Source organism: Elgaria multicarinata, chromosome 5 (genome assembly GCF_023053635.1).
Source record: "Elgaria multicarinata webbii isolate HBS135686 ecotype San Diego chromosome 5, rElgMul1.1.pri, whole genome shotgun sequence".
Lineage (NCBI taxonomy): Eukaryota > Metazoa > Chordata > Lepidosauria > Squamata > Anguidae > Elgaria > Elgaria multicarinata.
In genome coordinates, this window is record NC_086175.1 from 90,520,230 (window position 1) to 90,541,766 (window position 21,537).

Consider the following 21,537-nt stretch of genomic DNA (forward strand, 5'->3'; position numbering starts at 1 on the left):
CTGTTCAGAAGACACCTAAATCATGGCTTTAACCATGGTGAATAAAGCAAAAAGCTTTATTCACTGTGGTTAAAGTCACGGTTTAAGGTGTCTTCTGAACACAGCCTGGCTTTCTGGCTTCACCACCACGGTTAAAGCTATGGTTTAAGGTATCTTCTGAATAGGCCCTATCCCTGAGTTATGCCCAGTGAGTTGGACAGTATCACAACCAAAACAGATCTGTGCCAGCAGAACACAAAGTTCCACCAGTAAAGTGAAATCACACTGGCATGATGATACTGCTCTGCTATCGTAAATGCGAGACTTGTTAAAGCCTAAAGCCAGCAGGACAGAATAACACACACATTATTTTTATTTATTTATTTATTTATTTAGCACCAACAATGTACTTGGTGCTGTACAAAATATACAAATAAAACAGCAATACCCTGCCTAGAGGCTTACAACCTAAAATCACATTAAAGCATATGAAGGGGGAAAGGGGTTCACAAAACAGAAATAAGAGAATAATCATAGTAAAAAGAACAGTAAATCAAGCTAAAATAGAGAGAAAGGGAGGGGAAATAGGTTTGCCACTGAAGAATTAATGAAGCCTGTGGAACAAGTATACCAGATACACATGTGACTTCAAAAAAAAAACAATTTGCTTTGCAGGAGTGCATTCTAACCTCTTCCTGTCTCAAAACTACAAAGGCTGCTGAAACCATCACCCCAAACCAAAGAAACAAAAGCATCGCTGCGGTCCTGGGACTCTTGCAGGTGGTGATGAATAAACCCACTGGAGTATCTCTCCCCCCCCCTTTTGTTGTGTTTTGTTATTATTGCACTTTTCTTATAACTAGATTTTGTAAAAATGAAACCATGTTTACAGAATGTTCAATATCTACTGGGTTTTAAATCCCATTCCTAGAATTTCAACATTTATGGCTTTCCTTTTCTTTATAGGGGTAGCTTCGTACACTCAGGGAATGAACACACGTGCATGCACCCTTGTTCATGGAAGTAGGCTTGTGGGGATAAGGGAGAATGCACAAAGTGAAAGCACTCTCACTTTGCATAGGGTGGGCAGGAGAAATCACATAAAACCAGAATTTGGATACTTCCGACTGACCACCAGCTGGCCTTCCCTGATATAAAGAAAGACATTCTCCAGAAAGATCACTTTTAGGATAGTCATTTAGGGGTTCTCAGAGTTCTTCTCAAATATAAAGTACTCAAATATTGGATTATTTTGTGGAAATACAATGCAGAGTAAAGTTGTTTTGCTATACTATTCCCATTCCCAAACTGAAATATTTCAGAATAATAAAGAAATATTATGATTAACCATTACTAGGAATGGATGAAACTGTCAGTTTTGGTTTCTCCCCATTTCTCATTTATCCAATTTTAAATTCATTTCATCCTGAACTTTGGGATTTTCTCCAGTCTTAAGTTTGGCTTATCCTGAACTTTTTTTTAAAAAAAACTGCATGAAAATTCATCAGCATTTGCTTTCACATTTCTCTTAATACATGCATTTTTGTATGCATTTTCTCTATTATACACGTTTTTAGAAGCAATTTTCAATGAATAGTGCATTTTAATTTATTTTTGCAAATATATGCAAAATATATGTTGTATATGCTTCTTTAAAAAAAAAACTGGGGAACTCCACTGCAAAGTTTTGAGAAGCCTGAATTGACTTTTGGTTCACACAGTGGTCCAAAAGTGCAAAATTAGGACAGTTCCCATTCAAATACAAATGAATTTCTTCTCCATCCCTAACCATTATAAACATTCTGATCCTGCATTTCCCACAAAGTACTCAAAGCAGCATACCTATTTCTCTTCACAACAGTCTTGTGAGGTAGGTTAGGCTACGAGGCAGTGGCTGCATTTGCACATAACACTAAACCATGGTTTAGCATTGCAAGAATAAGCCTGAACCCACACATTCCCTCTGCCCCCTCTAGTATGGCCATGAGGAGGAACAAAAGTTGTCACTTCTATTTTTGACTAACTACATAGGATTATTAGTTCATCTAGCCCAGTATTGTCAACACTGATTGGCAGCAGCTCTCAAAGGTTTCAGGCTAGATTCCTCCCACTGAGGTACAATCCCTTCCCTATAATACAGTTTAGCATTATGTCCAAACATGGACAAACTGTGGTTAGTCAACAAACAAGTCAACTTCAAACTGTGGATTATGAATTTTGTGAACCGCCCAGAGAGCTTCGGCTATTGGGCGGTATAAAAATGTAATAAAATAAATAAATAAATAAATAAATAAATTTATTCAATAAACCATGGTTAAAATTTACCACAGTTTAGTATTCAGACGTAACACTAAACAATGGCTAATAAAAGATGGAGGTGGAAGCTTCCAATCTCCTTTTCATGACCAAACCGGAATAGGAGAGGGAAGGGAGAACATATGATCCTGAGGCTCATTTTTGTAATGTTAGCCCAGAAGTAGGCAACCTTTTGGGGCCCATGGGCACATTTGGCTATTTGAGAAATGTCCTGAGCACCAGCACCACATTGCTGCCATGGGAGATGCTAGTCACAAAAGACAAATAATTTGCCCAAAGGCTGAGTTCAAGGGAGAGGTGGGAGGGGTAAGGCACCCAGAAAGGCGTCCAGGGGTTCAGTCGTGCCCGTGGGCATCACATTGCCTACCCCTGCGCTAAACCATAGTTTAGCTTTATGTGTGAATGCAGTCAGTGGTAGTGCGGCCTCTATTTAGTCTTGTGCCTGCCAAGCAGATCATGATCTGTTGCTTTCTTGTAGTCCTGCTTGATGTGTGTATTTACTTATTGTTCTTGTGAGTTGTTATATCAGTCAGAAGATGTTCAAATGCATCAGTTAGAAGCAGAAAACTGAGAAAATAGCAAAATCCTATCTTATGATTCCACAGACAAGTTGCTGTCTTACAGGCTCTTCAAGCCTCTTCAAGACAACGGGTGACATTTTGCTATAAATGTTCAACCATGTTTTGACAGGAAACTAAGTATCCTTCTTGCAACCTGTGGTTCAGTGCTTCTGCCCACATGTGACCTATTTCAGAAGCCTCTGCAAAGGCAGCTAGCACAGCAAGGTGAGAAATAGGGTACCAGCAATGCCTGTTGCCCTTTTCCGACCTAAAGTATGCATCGTATGCTGAAATTCAACCTGTGCAGCTGGGTACCATGCAGTACAATCCTATACATGTTTACTAGGATGGTCGTTTGAGCCTCACCAAAGAAGAGAAAATGCGTAATCATAAAGAGGGACAATAGAGGACACCAATTTGCATAAAATTCACACCTGCTAATATATATGTATATAATAATTACTATAATTTAAATAGGAGCACAATGCAACTCACCATAGTGGGGGAAAGTGTGGCCAGGTTACCTGTGTCAGTCTGTTATTGAGGTTCTAACTGCTGGTGGGCAGTTTCAAGGTCCCTGCTCTGCTCTGCTCTACCTTCTTAGTGTTCTTTATTCTCTTTAAACCACTCTTGGTCTGGATAGTCCTTCAAACAGAGAATGCCTTTAAATAGAGACCTGCCTTCTGTGAATTAGGACTTCAACGTCAACCTATTCCTAAATAAATATGTATAGGTTCATGGCCTTAATCTAGAAGGAAAAACATAACATAACTTGGAGGAAAACATTAGCACCCCCTCTAAGCTCCCTTTAGGGACCATATGAAAAGGATGACTGGGCTCCTGTATCTTTGACAGTTGCATGGAAAAGGGATTTTCAGCAGGTGTCATTGGTATGCATGCAGCACCTGGTGAAATCCCCTCTTCATCACAACAGTTAAAGCTGCAGGAACCCTGCCCTCTTTTGTATCTAGTCATGCTAGGCAGGGCTCCTTCAGATTTAACTGTTGCGATGAAGAGGGAATTTCACCAGGTGTTGCATGCACACAAATGACACCTGCTGAAACTCCCTTTTCCATGCAACTGTTGAAGATACAGGAGCCCAGTGCTCCTTTTCATATGGTCCCCCTAAATTAAAGGGAGCTTGGAGGGAGTGCTAATTCCTCTGAGATTCTTACTCTTACACACAATTTTCAGGTGCAATTTGTTTTTCTTCCAACCGCAACACATCCTTGAAAATTAAGAGATTAAAATGTGGTAGAGGGCTACTTAAAAGATATAATCTCATAACATACATCAAGGTATCACTCGCAATCCATCTTTCAATCTTTATTTGCTAAAATATTTATCAGATTAAAATTATACAAAAACAATTAGAAATTCAAAATAAAGCAATGAGGTAAATAAGGAAAATATGTCTGTATTTTGAAAAAGAAGGTGGTCATACTATCATAAAGGGAGTGAAAGGCCTTGCTTATGAACAGGAGTAGTAATGGACATGATGACAGCCGAAGTCAGCGCCTTACTTTGAAACTGCTGACATTTTTTCAATTACTGTCACTCAGCTGATCTGCCTCCTGACCACTAAACTACAAGATACTCTAATTATGTAGTGTGTAGCCAAGGTTTGTTGGTTTTTTTACTCCACTATAAGTAAGTGTGCCCCCAATTTCAGTTGGAATGACCATGCTCCAGGAGAGGGGACCCCCCCCATCTTTCCTCTGAATTTCCCCACCCATGAAGGGAGGGGGAAGAATGGGAGAGGTCAGACCTTCCCCTCTTGGGGTGTGAAGGTCCCAATCCAGGTGGCTTATTTTATTACTTTTACTTTCAAAATATACTGACATGCAGACAGTGTGATGAGCATGATGCAGCACTCCAAATCAAAACAAACCAAATGGCCCCCAGTAGCACATCCAGTTTATAAATTTATAGATGTAAAATTTTCAAAAGAGGTTATCCTTTTCTACAGCACAATGGTGCTTATTATTCCTGAGAAAACATGTTTAGCTTCAGGGCAGCAAATACTCCATTTTATTCCTGTAGTCGTGATGATACCGTGATGTATATGAGTTCAAAATGTGAAATGGAAAATCCTCAGAGCATTTCTTTTTTAAAACGTGGTTGACAAAAGCACCCCCTCCCTCCCTCCCTCCCTCCCTCTCTCTCTCTTTCTCTCTCTCTCTCACACACACATATTCAGAATGTAGCAGCAGTTGAAATGCAGGGGTGCAGGGCGAGAGAGATGATAGTTGTGTGCTTCACAACTGAAGTTTTGCACATGGCTATCTCAAGGGGGTCCCTGTAAGACCTTTATGTTCTAAAATTATGAGCTGGACCACTGCCTATAGATCTTGGACTGAAATAGGAATAAGGCAAGAAAGTAGGAATTTGTTACAAATGCATCCTGAGAATAGATGAACAAAGAGAGAAAGTATCTGTCTTGTTCCACTGAGAACATGTGGGAGCAATTTTCTCCCTTCTTGCTCTAACACTGTACAGGTGCACTCTTCCTCTGAGTTATCTGGAACAGTGCATGACAGAGAGATGGGCAGGCACCTTGAATGGAGCAGTGTTGGAACTGAAGAACTGACAGGTTCTTCCTGTGTCAGAAGTTCTCACAGTATGGCAAAGGGGCTGGTTTGGAGGTAACATTTCTGAGCAGGAGATGACAAAGGAAGATAAAATCCAGGTTAGCAAAAGAGGAAACCAATGTCAGAGATCAGTATCTAAGTAGTAGTTGAGGTCTCTCAGGAAAAGAATGTATCTTATTCATTGGGTATCTCCTTCGACCATTGGATATGCAGTGACGTTCAGCACTATGACTTTGTACCAATCACTTTGCAAGGATGGGGAGTTTATAACTGAGTATCAAGTTTGCCAATACAGACAATAGGATGGTGTGTGACATTCCTATATTTATGGTCCTTCTTTCATGTGTCGGGGTGATTTTTTATGAGGACGGGGTCTGGGCTGAGGAGGTCCACACTGTGGCTGCCGTTCATGAGGTGGTGGTGGTGGTAGTGCCTGATGTTGTTGGTTTGGATGGTTTGGATGGTTTGGGACACCGTGAGCCGGAGGCTGAGGAAGTTTGCGGTATTTCAACTCTTCATCTACATTCCGGAGCTGCAGCTCTCTCCTCTGATCTGTAATACAGACAGAAACTCAGAGTCATTAGTGACTGACCTCACAGGATTAAAGAGTCACAACAGAAATTTAATTAATTAATTAATTACAACACCATTACTAGTGGCAAACTTCTAAAAACAGGAACTGGTAGTTCTCAGGGCTTATCATAATAATACACAGCATTTCGGAAAGATCACCCAAACTGTCCTTAATTAAAGATACTTTTACGGTGGCATTATGAAGGCATATGGAAGAAGTGTCACACAGGCCACTTTGCATGTATCATCGATAAGAGGTTTTAAAATACTTAAGTTCACTGTTTATCGAAACATGACTTGTAGTGGCCCAGATGTAAAACTGCCACAGTGCTGTGTAGGAGGTAGGCAAGGTTGAAGTTGCACAGGATGTTGTTTTCAAGCACTCAAACCCAGTGTTGTGTCAGAATTCGACTGGGATGGAAAGGTTCCATTTTACCCTCAGAAAAAAAAAGTCCAGAAAAAGAACAGCCCGCCATTTCACAGTTTCAAAGCCACATACACTTTCAAGGTCTACGTCATGGTTTGAGTATCACGTGGGTGAATCATATCACTTGCTAAAATAGGGGGCAGTAGCTTTTTCAGACCAAGAGCTGAAATCCATTTCTGAGAAACTCTCAGGGACTGCATTTCAGTGGTGGGAGGGCTGAAGGCAAAAAGATAACAGCCGGAAAAAAACAAAGATACCAGTATATTTTAGCTTTAAGCTCATACTGGGCCTGTTCAGAAAACACACTAAGCCGCTAACCCTTTTGCAGCAAATAGTGAGTGGGTTTAAACCTTGGTCATGTAGCCACCATGGTTAGGAATGGTTCACACAACATGCTAAGTCATAGTTCACATGACACACTGACTGGGTTCAGACAACACTATAACCAACGTTGGTTTAAATAGTCAACAGTTGGTTACTTAACCCACCATAGGTTATTGTGTTGTGTGGAGGGAGTTTTTTAACCAATAGTTGGTTACTTGGCTGAAATAACTAATGCAAATAACTAGTGTTAGGCCGAATTCTGACCATTTTCTGCATTTCGTGGGGAGTGGGGGGGGGGATAAAAACTCAGGCAAAAGAGACTGCAAGAGGTGAGAATTTTTCTCTTTGGGGAGGGGACAGGGTTTCCATATTCCTTTTTAAATATAGCCAGTTGTTGAGGGGGTTTCTTTCTTTTTCTTTTTTCAAAACACCCTCGGCATTTTCAGCAGCCCAGGGGTTCTTCCTGGGTGCTTATTGGAGAGGAAGAGATCACATGGCCTCCAATAGCATTCACTGAAAACAAAAAACACCCCCCCAAATGAAAAGGGAAGTGTGTGTTCTTTGAAAAACTAAATAATAGGAAGAAGCCCACTCAGCAACCAGCTACAGTGAAAAAAAGGTATGAATACAGCCATAATGTTTAGCTCAAAATGCGTAACCACTGTGTCTTAGTGTGCCATCTGAACAGGGTCATTAGCTGTATTAAGGCCCCCACCAATGTCTGAGCACATAGGATAAGCGTTCTGAACTCTGAACTCTTTTCCAATTCCCGCAAACAACCCCTCTCAAGCCTAAGCACCTCAACTCCTTACTTCCGAAACTTCCTGCTGTTCTTTCTACCCTGAAACTATCTACTAATGTTTCTTCAGGACCAACTCTGTCTTCTTTCCCTTCTTAAAACACTTCTTCCCCCTCTCCCTAATCCCTTTCTCTTTGCATTTTAGACCTAGTAGTTTGTTTGCACACACATTCACGCACCTCTCTCTCTCCCTCTCCCTCTCTCCCTCATACTCTTGAACCCCTCTTCCTCCACTCTGAAACCTTTTAGAATGGGGAAAAACACTACACACAAGCTGGAAAACCACCAACAATCATTGGTAGAGGAAAGGAATGGGGGAGGGTGACCAGCTGGGGAACTCCGGAGGCCTGAATTGGGGCCCCAGGAGGGATCGATTCTACCCCTGATAAAGAAGCTGGGCAGATAAAGAAGATCTGCAAGAGGCTAACTTCTTTTTTGGTCTAGTCACACATACAAAGTCAGATGTACCAAAAATCTAGAACATTTACAAGTGGGCACAATTTCACAAAGTTTGAAAGCACTGAGATGTTTTTTGTTAAACAACAACAACAATTAGATTTTAGGTGCTCAGGCAGCAAACTGAGCTGGGCCTACCTTCCCTTTCACGTCTTTCTGCTCTCTTCTTTCTGATGCAGTAAAAAATCAGAATCAAAAAGATGATGAGGAAGACTGCACCTCCACCAATGATCAGGTATACATACATATCTAATTCAAGATAGCCTAAAATTGGACAAGTTAAAAGGAGAAGCGATGAAATATATATATATCAATATATACAGATGATCCAAAATAGATGTCTACCATAAAAATATCCTTAATCTGTTGTAGCTAGTATGAATATACTGAGGATGTCTGGTAAAGGTCCTAGTGTTTCTAACCTGTGTAAGGACTGATTCACACATGGCTGTACTTCACTTCGTATGCCAGTCTCTTGATGACTCATAGTTGAATGTGTGAGCTGCCTCCATGGGCAAGCTTGTGTGGTGGTTCTTGAACTGTGATTTCTCAAATGTAAGTAGTCATCCACTTGCTGTTCCAGTCACCGCCTGATTAAATCACATGGAGGAAAGACTTGCACGGACGTACTGTGCTACATGTGAATTTCTGCTGCATTCGCCTAAATGCAATTGTTGCAATTGAACATAAAAATGAGCACATAGACTTTGACTTTGCAACCATGGGCATTCACCAGCTCAATACTGAGGCTTGGAGGTGTGTTGCATTTGTGACAGTGGTTTGAAATCCTCTCAGGATCTCGCTGTCCTACAGTTCAACGATGTTATGATCTAATATTTCTTTTGGTTTGCTTTTTTGTTCTAGAGGCAGGAGGGGAGGAGGTAATCTCTTGAGCATAACTAGATTTCATAACTTGAGTTTCACTTTTGCTAGTAGTCCAAGAAGCAGCTCCTGCTACTAATCTGAAGAGCTTCAACGGAAGATATACATCCACAGCATAGAACTGAGCTGGTCTGTATAATGGAACTTGTCTGCCATCTCTGTTTCTTTGAGCAACAGACGATGATGGATCTTACTTCCATCTCTCTCTTGAACATTACTTCTATTACTTCTTTATTGTTACACACACACACACACACACACACACACACACACACACACACACACCTGTCCAGCTCCTTTGAATTTATATTGTGTATTTCCTAGCCAAGGCTACTGAACTGTACCATTTGCTATGAAGAAGAAGAAAAAAAATAAAATAGGAGAACCAATAAACTAAACCACAACTTTTCTCAAGAGTTCACACCTTCCATCTGTTAAATTAAGACATGCTTTTCAGGAGGTTAACTGAAACTCCAGTTATTATTTACATTGAAAAAAAAATCCTCAGACCTATTTTTTAGGTTAGAAATATGGCAAAATAAAGCATTGTAATGGATACTTCCTCCTGTCATCAGGTTAAGAAGAATACATGCAAACAGTAAGATTCATCAGCTTTTACTTTCACCATAGGTGAATGGATGTGACAAGGAATCTAGAGCAGCTTTCCACCATTGGTTGATTGTTACAAGTTTAACTTCATGATATTGTCCATGTTTGCACAACACGCTAACCCACACTCAATGGTTGACTATGGGGTTGCTGTTGAACCATGGGTTGTTTGTTGAACTGTGGGTTAGCGTGTTGTATGAATCCAGGACATTTTCCACAGGATGGCTTGTTAACTATACAGTGTGGCTTATTTTTCTTGAACAAGCCCCCTTGAGACCCAGTGATTTGTTATTGGCTTGTTCAGGGTGATTAACAAGTCACACTGCATGGTTAACAAGCCACCCTGCAGAAATAGCCTAGATTCTGCTAACCCACGGTTCAACAAACAACCCACAGTTCAACGACAACCCACACGCTACCACTGAGTGTGGGTTAGCGTGTTGTCTGAAAAGCCCCAGTGTCATCATCAGGGATGACCAACTTCTGGAACTTAACCTGACATCCAGCACCCGCATCAACACCTGGCAACCTGGGGCCCATATTACCCAAGCAGGATTCAACAGGGCTATTACTTTGCTGGAAACCTCTCCCCATGCAGAACTGGCTCTAGGTTTTTCAGGACCCTTAGACAAGACATCTTCAATGGGCCCGTCCCTCAGTGAGCCTACCTTCTCACTACCATTGTCATCAGCTGATATCGTTCCTCATCCTCTTTTTCATAATTTGCTATATACTTGCTTCCTTGACAGGCAGAGAGCAAGTAGGCAGTGGCTCCTCCTCCTCCTTTTGTTCAGCACCACCACTGGCTGGTGCAGAGTGAGAGGCAGGTGAACAGTCATGTTGTAACAGGAAAGAGGAGGAGCAACTCCAGGTGGCTCTTGCCAATGGCCCCCTGTTGGGGCATGGAGCTTCAGCTGGTGCCCAATCATGCCGGCCATTGATGCCGGCCCTGCCCCAATACCCACCAGCACTTGGACACTCTGCTTCAGCCACTCTGCTCCTAACCCATTACAGCACCTCCACCAGGTAAGCCCACAAAAAAGTGACTGCATGAAGGAGAGACTTTGGAGCTGCCTGCATCTCCCTTGTACTCAGGCTTACCTGGTGTCACTGTAACAGGCCAGGAGCTAAGCAGCTACTTGGTTTCCACCCATTACAGTGCCACCACTCCGTGAAGGCTGGTGGCTGGTAGGGCTGTCTGGGTTTCAGACAGAACCAGCCAGAACTCTATATAAGCTCTCTAAGGTGCTGAACCTTATCCCCAAAATAGACTCATTACCTTGGGTAGCTCCTTTAGAGTTCTGGCTGGTTCTGATTGAAACCCAGATTGGTCCACAGCCCCACTGAAATCGGAGCCACCAGCCTCCACTACCACCTGTACCTGAAAGCCCACAAGTGAGGAGGAGAGGATGCTGGAGCACCACTGGTATTGCTGGAGGCGCAAAGTGGATTCTACTTGAAACCCTCCCGTGTTTCCCCACCACTTCTTCTATCTTTTTCCTTAATGCAGAAAATCTGTTAAGGAAGAAGAGCTGCACAATGCTAGGAGTTTTCTGCTAGGAAGCTTAGAGTACAACCCTATGCATGTTTAGACAGGAAAAAAAGTCCTGCAGCTGCCAGTGTGCTGGCTGGGGGATGTTGGGACTTTTTTCTAGGGCTGTGCACTGCCTCAGAGCCAAACCCTGAATCCAAGCCGAAGCGGGGCAATCCAACAACGAGGCCAACTGCTCCCTCCCTCTCCCTCCCTCCTTCCCCATCACCCCCAGAACATAGAATAGCTGCCCTCAGCACCCAAAGGACCTTCTTTAACCGTGCATCCTTGATTAGAGCTGCCGTTTTACACAAAGATGGGGCTCTGAAATTGGCACAAACGATGGAGGCCATAAAGATCCATTTGAGACCATAGATCTAGGGAAATTACAGAGAGAGGGGGCAAGCAGGTAGGCTAATAGGAACCCAAAATGGCCAAGCCGCATTGAGTGGGGGGCTGACCCTCACTACAGAACAGAATCCAAAGTGGATCAGCCCAGTCCCAAAGCACCCCAATTTGAATCAGCCTACTTTTGTCTGTCTAAATATGCATAGGATTTCAGCCTTAGTAGCATTATTTTTTACAGCAAGCATGGAGAGCTGGAGGGTGGTGTCTCTCTTACTTAAACAAATTTCTGTTTGTGCCCCTGCAGCCAAAGAAGCATCTTGCTACTGCGTCCTTCAGCTCCACAGCTTCTTTTGCTATACACAACAGAACACACACAGGCTGAGGTCATAGGCTTTTTCAGTCAGCTTCGTCGGATTTAAGCCAGAATCCTACTGACATCTTAACATGATCACAGCTTTTTAGGTTTGGAGAAACTATCTTTCTGTTTTTATAATTAAGTGCTATTTTAGCAATATGGATTCATACCTTGTCCTGAACAGTGGATTTCTTTCTCAGCATGATGCTTCTCAACCTCGCATTTGAATTTCCCAGAAAAGGTTTTTTGAGGCGCCTTGAATGTCACCTTCCATTCCCCATTTTCATCGTATGGTCCTTCAATTTTTTTAATCTTTTCAGTATTTCGAAACATCTTAAAATTGGGGGGGTTTCTGTCATTGGATTTCTTGACACAGATCACTGTGCTTTGGGAGCAATTCCCATTGAGTCGTGGCAGAAACAAGGGGTCTGAAAGAGAGTGGGAAAAGGAGAAAAAGCTCTCAGAGTTACTCTGGCTAAAACATGCCATTATGATTAAAAGAGACCTGGAAGTATTCCAAGAATTGCAAGAAGAAACTTGATGCACTCATATCTTAAAATGAGATTCAGTTGACCAAACTGCAAGCTAATGAATACCAATGAAACAAAATGAAACACTTTTCCAAGAAGAAAACCCAGGAAACAGCTATACATAAACAGAAGAGAAGCAAAAAATGAGTTTGGCATCTAATAGTAAAACTCCAACTCAATACATTCTGCAAACATTACTATATAGATCCATGGTGGACAGAAGATGGATCTCAAGAAGTTTTTGACTTCAACTCCCAGAAGCCCCTACCAACATGACCAATGGTTAGGAATGCTGGGAGTTGAAATTCAACACATCTCAAGATCTTCTTTCTGCCCACCCTGGAAAAGACCAGGGATAGGGAATCACCAGCCCACAGAGCAGAGGTGGCCCTTGGAGGATTCAAATCGGCCTCCAGGGCTTCTCCACCTTAGCCCTAACCACTCCAGCTTCCATGCTGTCTGCAGATGGAGGAGCTTCTCTTCCTTCTCAGCCAGCACAGAAACACAGGCAATTGCAGATGGAGGGTCCAATCAGGATCAGGGGTTATAAACCTTTCTAGACACACACACACACACACACACACAGGTCCCAATTCCCCCAATTTGCCTTGGGGAAAAGACTCCCATGAGAAGCTCCATCACACCCTACCTTCACTTCTCCGCCCGTGTTTTCATTCCTCAGTTACTTCCTCTTTCAAAAGAGGAAGTACACAACAAGCACAAGGTCCATTGAGTCCGCTGTTCTAATGGCGCTGCTTCTCCAGGAGAGAGCAGCAATTCTGAGTTTAAAAAACCATCGGACTTAATGAGGGTTTTTTTGTCGCGCAAGGAAGGCCAGAAGGGGCAGAAGGAACATGGGAGGCAGACAACGTCATGTGAGGGATCTGAGCAAACTCCGTGAGTGCCCTGTACCCTAACCGAATAAAACATGCATCGGATGGAGCTTTCTGTCTCACCACATTTGCTGAGGACAATGAAATAGTGAGACTGAGAGCATCATCACATGCGGGGAAATTGTGTTTCCTTACCATCGCTTCTCCACACTTCCTCATTCTTCCCGGAGGGGAAGGAGGAAGTAAACAAAGACCACGTGGCCCATTCAGAGTCCATTTTTATCGCACCGCTTTTCCTGCAGACAGCAGGACATCGCGGCACATTCCGTGTGTTTTTTTAAAGTATGATTAAAAGGGGTCCATTTTATGATGGAAAACAGGCTAGAAGGAGCGGGAGGTGCACAGGAGGAAGACGTTGTCTCAAGGATATGTGTCCATCCATAAGTGGGCAGTAGCGAGTGTGTGATAAAACACTCGTCTGATGAACCTCTGGGAAGGCAGGTTTTTCATCACAACAGAGGTTGCTGGAGCCATCAAGGAGGGAGCACAGCTTAAGATGTAATACATAGAAATAGTCAAGGATGCATTCTCTCAGGCTACCTACCTACCCAAACCTTAAGATCTTTCTCAGACTCCCTACTTTGAGTGCCCCTGCCAAATGAATTGAAGCAAGTGACTACTAGGAACTGGGCCTTTTCAGTAAAGGCACCTCAGTTAGAGCACATCCTGTCCAGTGAGGATTGCTTGGCTCCATCTCTGTGGACTTTTCAGTGCCAGAAGATTTTTCTGCTCCCCCTAGTGCAGCGGTTCTCAACCTGTGGGTCGGGACCCCTTTGGGGGTCGAATGACCCTTTCACAGGGGTCGCCTAAGACCATTGGAAAACACATATTTCCGATGGTCTTAGGAAACTGCATTGACTGAACTATGTCATGTATCATCTTTTGTATTATTAAAGCTATTGTTATGTATTATTTTCATTAGCAAACCATCCCATGACAATGGATCGTGTAGAGAAGAACGAAAATAATTTTATGGTTGGGGGTCACCACAACATGAGGAACTGTATTAAAGGGTCGCGGCATTAGGAAGGTTGAGAACCACTGCCCTAGTGTTTTCCTTAGTTGATGTAGTCTGGGCCTCTCAGTTTTAAAATGTGTATTTAATTTTGGGGTGTTGGGTGGGTTTTTTGGTTTTTTGCTTTTGAGTATATGGTTTTATGTTTTACTTTGTATTTAAATTATTTTTATGGTTGTTTATTGTAAGCTGCCCAGAGAACCTTATTTTGTGGGACTATGGCCTACAAATGTCATAAAGAAATATTGAGGGAGGTGACGATTGGCACATGCTTCCCCCACCCCTTGCTTTTGCCACCTCCTTCCCATACATTTTATTTATGCCACCAGCAGATGGCACTGCTTTATGGCATGATTTCAATTTATTACAGTGTTTTGGATTTTTTATAAAATGGTGGATTCCCACTTGAAAACAGCAGGAGGGGCATCAGAGGTTGATGAAAGCAGGAAATGAACCTGCAAACTTCCATGAGTGACCAATTACAAGCATGCAATAAATCACTTGGGTAGAGCAGCTCTCGAACAGATCTTACTTTATGTCAGAATTTAGCAGCTGCATCTTTTTAAATAGAGAAACACAAGGGCCCTGATCATGATAGATCTATTAGATTGTAAGCCTATGCGGCAGGGTCTTGCGATTTACTGTTTTACTCTGTACAGCACCATGTACATTGATGGTGATATATAAATAAATAAATAAATAATAATAATAATAATAATAATAATAATAATAATAATAATAATAATAATAGATAAGGGCCTCTGCACCCACTCTAAATGTTTTTTAAAGGCATAGCTGCTAGATATGTATTTAATGTAATGTTTGTTTTGCCTCTCACTGCTTGGGGAAGTCCATAAACCAGCATTAGAAGCTGTGATTTAATCAAAGATATCAGGAATCTAACCCAGCTGTAACAAGTCTGAGGCTGTGTTTGGGACTCAGGAGGTGGAAAACACAAAGGCAAGAGGTAGGCAGAAGGCAGGGACAAGGCAAGGTATGAATGCTGGGTACAGGGGCATGGCTGGAAAACAAAGGGAGACACGAGCAGCAGCAATAAGACACTAATCCTATGATTGCTTTGTCAAGTTTGGGGTGTTGTTCTCGGGAAATGTATTGCGCATTTTCCAAAGGAAAAGTCATGCTGAGTCAGTTGAGGATGACTCTGGATGTAGCCTATTGGCAGCCCAATCCTGTGCATGTTGACTCAGAAATAAGCCTCACTGAGTTCAATGGGATTTACTTACAAGTAAATGTGCACAGGATTGTCCCCTGAAATCCTATGCACTTTCACCAGGAAGAAAGTGCTGCAGCCTTAAAATAAGAGTTTGCAAGGTTTATAGTTGGTTAGTAGTTGTGCTGAGGACTGGGGGAGAGCGATGCACGGGAAGCCTGAGTAAGTGCTCAAGGTACCACACTGCAGCTCTCTGAAGCCTTATGGAGAACCAAAGAAGCACTGTAAAGATCATGGCCATTTCTTTAAAAATATACAATTCGGGATTTGTCCCTGCCCAAACCCTGATGCACACATTGGCCAAATGCAGCCGTGGGCCAAACATGATGAGAAGACAACAGAAATGCCAGCCAGCCTGCTAGCTAACCTCATTGTCATTCAGGCCAGGTCTCAGCAACAGAAAAAGAAGAGAAACAAAGAGGCTCACCAGATGGAGGAGGGAGAAATGTGGAGTTCAGAGACTTACCAACAATTTCCAAAGTAATATATGTTGAACTAAATAACGGAGCTCTGTCTTTATTATATCCAACCACATTGTAATCTCCAGAATCATTCAGCATCAATTTATCTATTTTCAGGCTTCCATTGGATAAGATGTCGTATCTCTCAGGTCCTTGCTTTGACATTTTGGTACCATTCCACTGTGCATGTTTGAGGACCTTTGTTGTACCCATCGTCCACCGTATGCGAAGTGGTGAGTCCTTGAATTTGGGAGCAGGCAGGAGAACAGAATCACCCAAAAGACCATGGAGCTTTTCCTTCTGAGACACAGCACCTGCAAGTGAAAAATGCCACAGGCTCAATCAGATTTTACTCCTTGGGTTTAATTGGGAGAACTACCTGATTCACTTTGATGGTTAAGAATCCTCATAAGATAGGGTGACCATATGGAAAGGAGGACAGGGCTTCTGTATCTTGAACAGTTGTATACAAAAGGGAATTTCAGCAGGTGTCATTTGTATGCATGCACCGCCTGCTGAAATCCCCTCTTCATCACAATAGTTAAAGCTGCAGGAGCCCTGCCCTCTTTTGTATCTGGTCACTCTAGGCAGGGCTCCTGCAGCTTTAACTATTGTGAAGAGGGGATTTCACCAGGTGCTGCATGCATACTAATGGCATCTACTGAAATTCCCTTTTCAATAAAACTGTTAAAGATACAGAAGCCCTGTCCTGCTTTTCATACGGTCACCCTAAATATAATATACACCTCTATCTCATACCACTATTCAGCATTACTTTTTTATTATTATTATTATTTTATTATTATTTTATTTTATTATTGAAACAACAAAATTGTTGGCATTACTGGGCCTTTCATCTGACACTCCCAAAGTAAATGGTATCCTAAACATGGCTTTAATCTAAAGAAGGCCATAGTTTTGCCTATGCTATATAATCCTGGCCATAAATTCATCATCTAGAGGATCCTGTTATGTTAATACATTCATGCACAGCTTTTTACAGCACAGTAAAGCTTTACACTCAGCTTAGTTGCTTACCAAACTAGTCCACCACCTACACAGCACCACCCCCACACACCAAGGGTTGCCTGCCAGTCAATCAGTTTTCCAAATCTCCTTTAGGTTTTGTTTTGGGCTATTTGCCCGGCTAGATTTTGGTTTGACCATGTTATACTCAAGCAACAGGTGGGGAGGGAGGATTTTTTTAAAAAAAACCTTTTGCCTCAACTCTGCTCTTGTTTGCTTGTGTTTGTTGGGCACTTATGATTATTATGGGACAGGGTGGCCTCACAGAGTTTATACCCACTCCTATGTACAAAATTTTAATCAAGTGGGATGGGGAAGAAGCAGAGGCAGAAGAAGCAGGCACTACGCCCATATTTTGGACCTGCTACTGTTGTGGCCATAGCAATTGAGGGCTTCTCCACATTTAGCAAAAATCCTGCAGCTTTACCAAAGTATTCTGGAGTATTCATGGGTTCTTTATGCCAATTCTTTCCCATATGTTTCAATTTTACTGCCAGCAGATGACACTGCTTTATAGCAAAAAATTGATTTATTACAGTATATTCAGGGTTTAGTAAAATGTTGAATACCTTCTTGAAAACAGCTGGAGAGGTATCGGATGTTGACTATGTCATGAAAAGGACCCGAAATCTTCGTGATTCTGTGAATCACGAGCATGCAAAAAATTGGTCATGTGGAGAAGCTCTTAGTCAATACCTGTGTGGCTGCCAATGCAGCCTTGTTACCCTCAACCCACTTGTTTTGATTGGTGGAATCCACCAGAGCAGGAGGCGAGGTAGCAAAATAGTCCAGTGTCCAGAGACGTATTTATTATTTATTTATTTATTTATTGTATTTCTATACCGCCCAATAGCCGGAGCTCTCTGGGCGGTTCACAGCAGCCATGTCTCAAATCCATTGTGCCTCAGCCTGACAGGTTCATTTCACTCTAGCTAGGTGGTCCCAGTACATAGCAGAGCCCCAGCCCCAGAGGAAAGGACAAGAAGAAGGTGCCACCACCAGATGTGAGAGAAGCAAAGGCTGAAAGAGTGGATGTGAGAATGAATGAGTGTGAGGGAGAAGGTGGGATGCGCATAGCTTAATGAAAGAGAGAAGGAGGAGAGCATGTATATATGGAAGAGGAATGGGAGAATTAGCACGGAACCCATAAAGCAAGGCATTAACAGCTCACAGTAGTGAGGTAGAAGACTTTATTAAGACTAAGGGCAGGGTATACATGGGAAGAACAAACTACAAACATCTAAAAAGCATGCATAGCATAAAATATCCTAGAAACATTAAAAACATCTTAAAAACATCTTAAAAACATCTTAAAATTCCACTGGATAGGCTTGCCGAAAGAAATCAGTCTTAATGTAAAACATAACCTAATATCCAAAACTAGTATAGAAGAACATAAGATTGGACACATCTAACTAAGGTTTCCAAGAAATCTGCCAGAACAAGATGCATTCTTTGCTACTTGCTCCTGATATATGTAGATGAAGAATGACCAAACATTTCTCCAATGATTAAAATCACACAAACACCTAACACTTCTGTCATAATAATAGTATATCATTTGTTTTCTGTTGTGCTCTAATTAATGGATCCTCGTTTGCCTATTACCTCTCCCCAAAAATCTATTTTTTGTAGTGATTTCCTATACACCTTTTTTAATCACATAATTTTAAAAAATGCACTTAAGAAATCACTGTAAAAAATAAGAATGGGGGGGGGTAGGTAAAAGAGGATTCATTCATTAAAATAACAAAAATTAAAGTTAAAAATGATTCACAGATACCTAGGCTGCTTCAGGTCCTTATCTTTTAATACCTGCCTACTTTTATCATTTTCTTCTGATAACTTTTTAAGAAATATTTATTCATAACACAAATATTTTCCATTTAATACACATTTGATAAGCCTATGCAACAGCTACAAGTCTGAAATGACTTACTCCAAATAAACCATCTGTCATCAATGTTAACATTCAAGGATAAGATACAGCAGATATTTTTTTTAAGTGAAAGGAAAGGGTGTTTTAGTTGCAAAATAAAGCAGTAGAACTTCTCTTTAATAAGTATGCTGATGAAAAGTCTATTAATAGGGGGAGGTGCTTCCAAATTATTTTAATAATTAAAGTTGTAATCAGAAGCCATGTGGATATAGGGCTGTCAACCAGTTACATAAGTTTAATTGATCACTTTTCATTTTAAATGATTGAGGGTGTATTTAAACGCCTTTGCATATTGCCAAAACCTCAATGTAGCTGCCTTTTTAAGATACTGAAGGATGTTTAAGGTAAGCTTAAACAAAAGCTCTATTCAATAATAATAGAAATGGCTATTTAAATATTTTCTTTTTCATTGCATGTTATACTATCACATCAGATTCAAAACAGATTGAGGCCCTTTCTACACCTAAGGATTATCCTAGGAAAATGAAGGGGTTCGTCCTTGCCTGCTTCCGGGATCCCCTGTGTGTCATTTGAATGCACAGGGACGATCCCTGAAAAAAGGCAGGTGTAGAAACGGCCTGAAAGAAACTGAGAACTAATGCTACTCTTGTTTAAAAATTAAAACTAGCTTTCCTCAATTAAAGCTTTAATTGATTAAACTGTTCGCTAAACTGATCAACATGTTCACTCAGACGTAATTCCTATAGCGTTTAATGAGAATTACTTTCAGGTAAATGAGTTTAGGATTGTAACCTAAAGCTTGCAGCCTCATAATGAATGAATATACTTTGAATTTCCTTTTCCATCCAAAGAACTTGAACTTAATTGTAAAGAGAAGTTATTGTGCGTCATATTGCAGAGGGAGAAGGTGAGGCTTTAAATGCCAGGAGAAAAGAGTGCCCTGTTATAAAGCTTGCTACAGTTAGTAGCTTTCTAATGGCATCAGGAAGATTCCTAAAAAGCACATCTTGTATCTGATCCATCAACGTTCCATAGCCATCATCCAGTGCATAAATAAACCAGTTTATACCCCATTTAAATACATGGGGTTGTTTCACTCTGTAATGAATTGCGGCTTTTGTTTAAATGTTAGATATATTTAGGTTGTAGATCACAACCCAGTTCTTAAAAAATAGAAGTTCTGAGCTACAAACCCCCCACTGAAAATGCTATGTTCTCTTCAGCCCCCTACTTGGCCCATACCTAGTGAATTGTGCCCAGTGTCTCCAACATGCTGAGACAACGTCTGAATTCAGTTTAACAATGTTTGAATTAAATTGAACGCACATACTTAGTTCTAATATTTGCTGAGTACATACTTGCAGTATAGTCAAGGATTCACAATACTACAGTATATGAATTAACTTCCTCTCATCCACAGAGTAAAACTTTAATTTTAGTAAAGCACAGACACAAACAAATCCTAGTTGGATTAAATTATAATCCAGGCAGACACATTTTCAACTTCCATAGGAGTAAAAGATTTGCCGTAATTGTCAAAATTTCTTGTAACGCATGGGCACTGCAGTAGTACTTTGCCACTTTCAGAGAGCGTTAAAAGAAGTGGTTGCAAACTCACCTTTCAGGCAGAAGGAGAAAATCACCAAGAATTTAATTAGGAAAACACTCCCCAAATTCATTTTCAAGGGCTGCATTTCTTATATAAAGAAAAATGTTGCAGGAGGTGTGCTCTTCTGATTTAGCATGCAGCTCTTGTTAGGGCTGTTTCCAGCATACCATACTTTTTGCACCTCCTCCCAGGCCCCTTCCTCTTCTCTAAAAGAGAAGTAAAAAGAGCGGACAGACAGAGCTGGGGCTTGTGGCTTTTTTAAGTACAGATATGTTGCGGTGGTGCTGAATTGTCATTTTCTCTCTTTGTCTGACGGGCTTATTTTTATTCAAAGTAAAGCAGAATTTAAAGTTTTATGTATTATTTGATATTTTGGGAAGAATCCCAAAATCTCCCCCATCTTTTTAACAACTACTTTGGGCAGGTTTATTCTTTTTTCTTTTTTCTTTATGGGCCATCCTCCAGGGTGGCTATTATTATTATTATTATTATTATTATTATTATTATTATTATTATTATTTATATAGCACCATCAGTGTACATGGTGCTGTACATAGTAAAAGAATAAAACAGCAACACCCTGCCACATAGGCTTTCATTCTAATAAAATCATAATAAAACAATAAGAAAGGGAAGCGAATGAACCAAATAGGCACAGGGGACAATAAAACTAACAGTGTGAAAGTAAGAACAAAGTCAAGTCCTAAAAGCTGTAGAAAAAAGACAAGTTTTCAGTTGAGTGTTAAAAACAGTCAAATGCTGTGGAAGAGAATTCCAGGCATAAGGGGCAGCGATAGAAAATGGACGAAGGCGAGCAAGAGAAGTAGAGACCCTTGGGTGGGTAAGAAACATGGAATTCGATGAGCACGAGAGGGGCAATAGCATGAGATGAGAGAAGAAAGATAGGAAGGAGCTAGACTGTGACAAGCTTTGAAAGTCATCAGGAGAAGCTTATATTGGATTCTGAGGTGAATTGGAAGCCAATGAAGAGATTTCAGAAGTGGAGTAACATGATCAGAGCAATGAGCCAAGAAGATGATCTTAGCTGCTGAGTGGTGAATAGAAACCAACGAACTGAAGTGAGAAGAAGGAAGGCCAGTCAGAAGAAAGTTACAATAGTCC

General features: G+C 41.3%; 1 protein-coding gene across 1 annotated transcript; it reads right to left on the bottom strand.

Moving 5' to 3' along the window:
* Positions 1-5,418: 5,418 nt before the first annotated feature.
* CD2 (CD2 molecule) lies at positions 5,419-20,554 on the bottom strand. The gene is made up of 5 exons (XM_063127703.1): positions 20,425-20,554; positions 15,886-16,194; positions 11,921-12,178; positions 8,164-8,289; positions 5,419-5,998 (listed from the first exon to the last, which is right to left on the bottom strand). Exons 1-5 carry the CDS (start codon positions 20,498-20,500, stop codon positions 5,772-5,774), a joined length of 996 nt encoding a protein of 331 aa, XP_062983773.1. The 5' UTR covers positions 20,501-20,554; the 3' UTR covers positions 5,419-5,771.
* Positions 20,555-21,537: the final 983 nt, after the last annotated feature.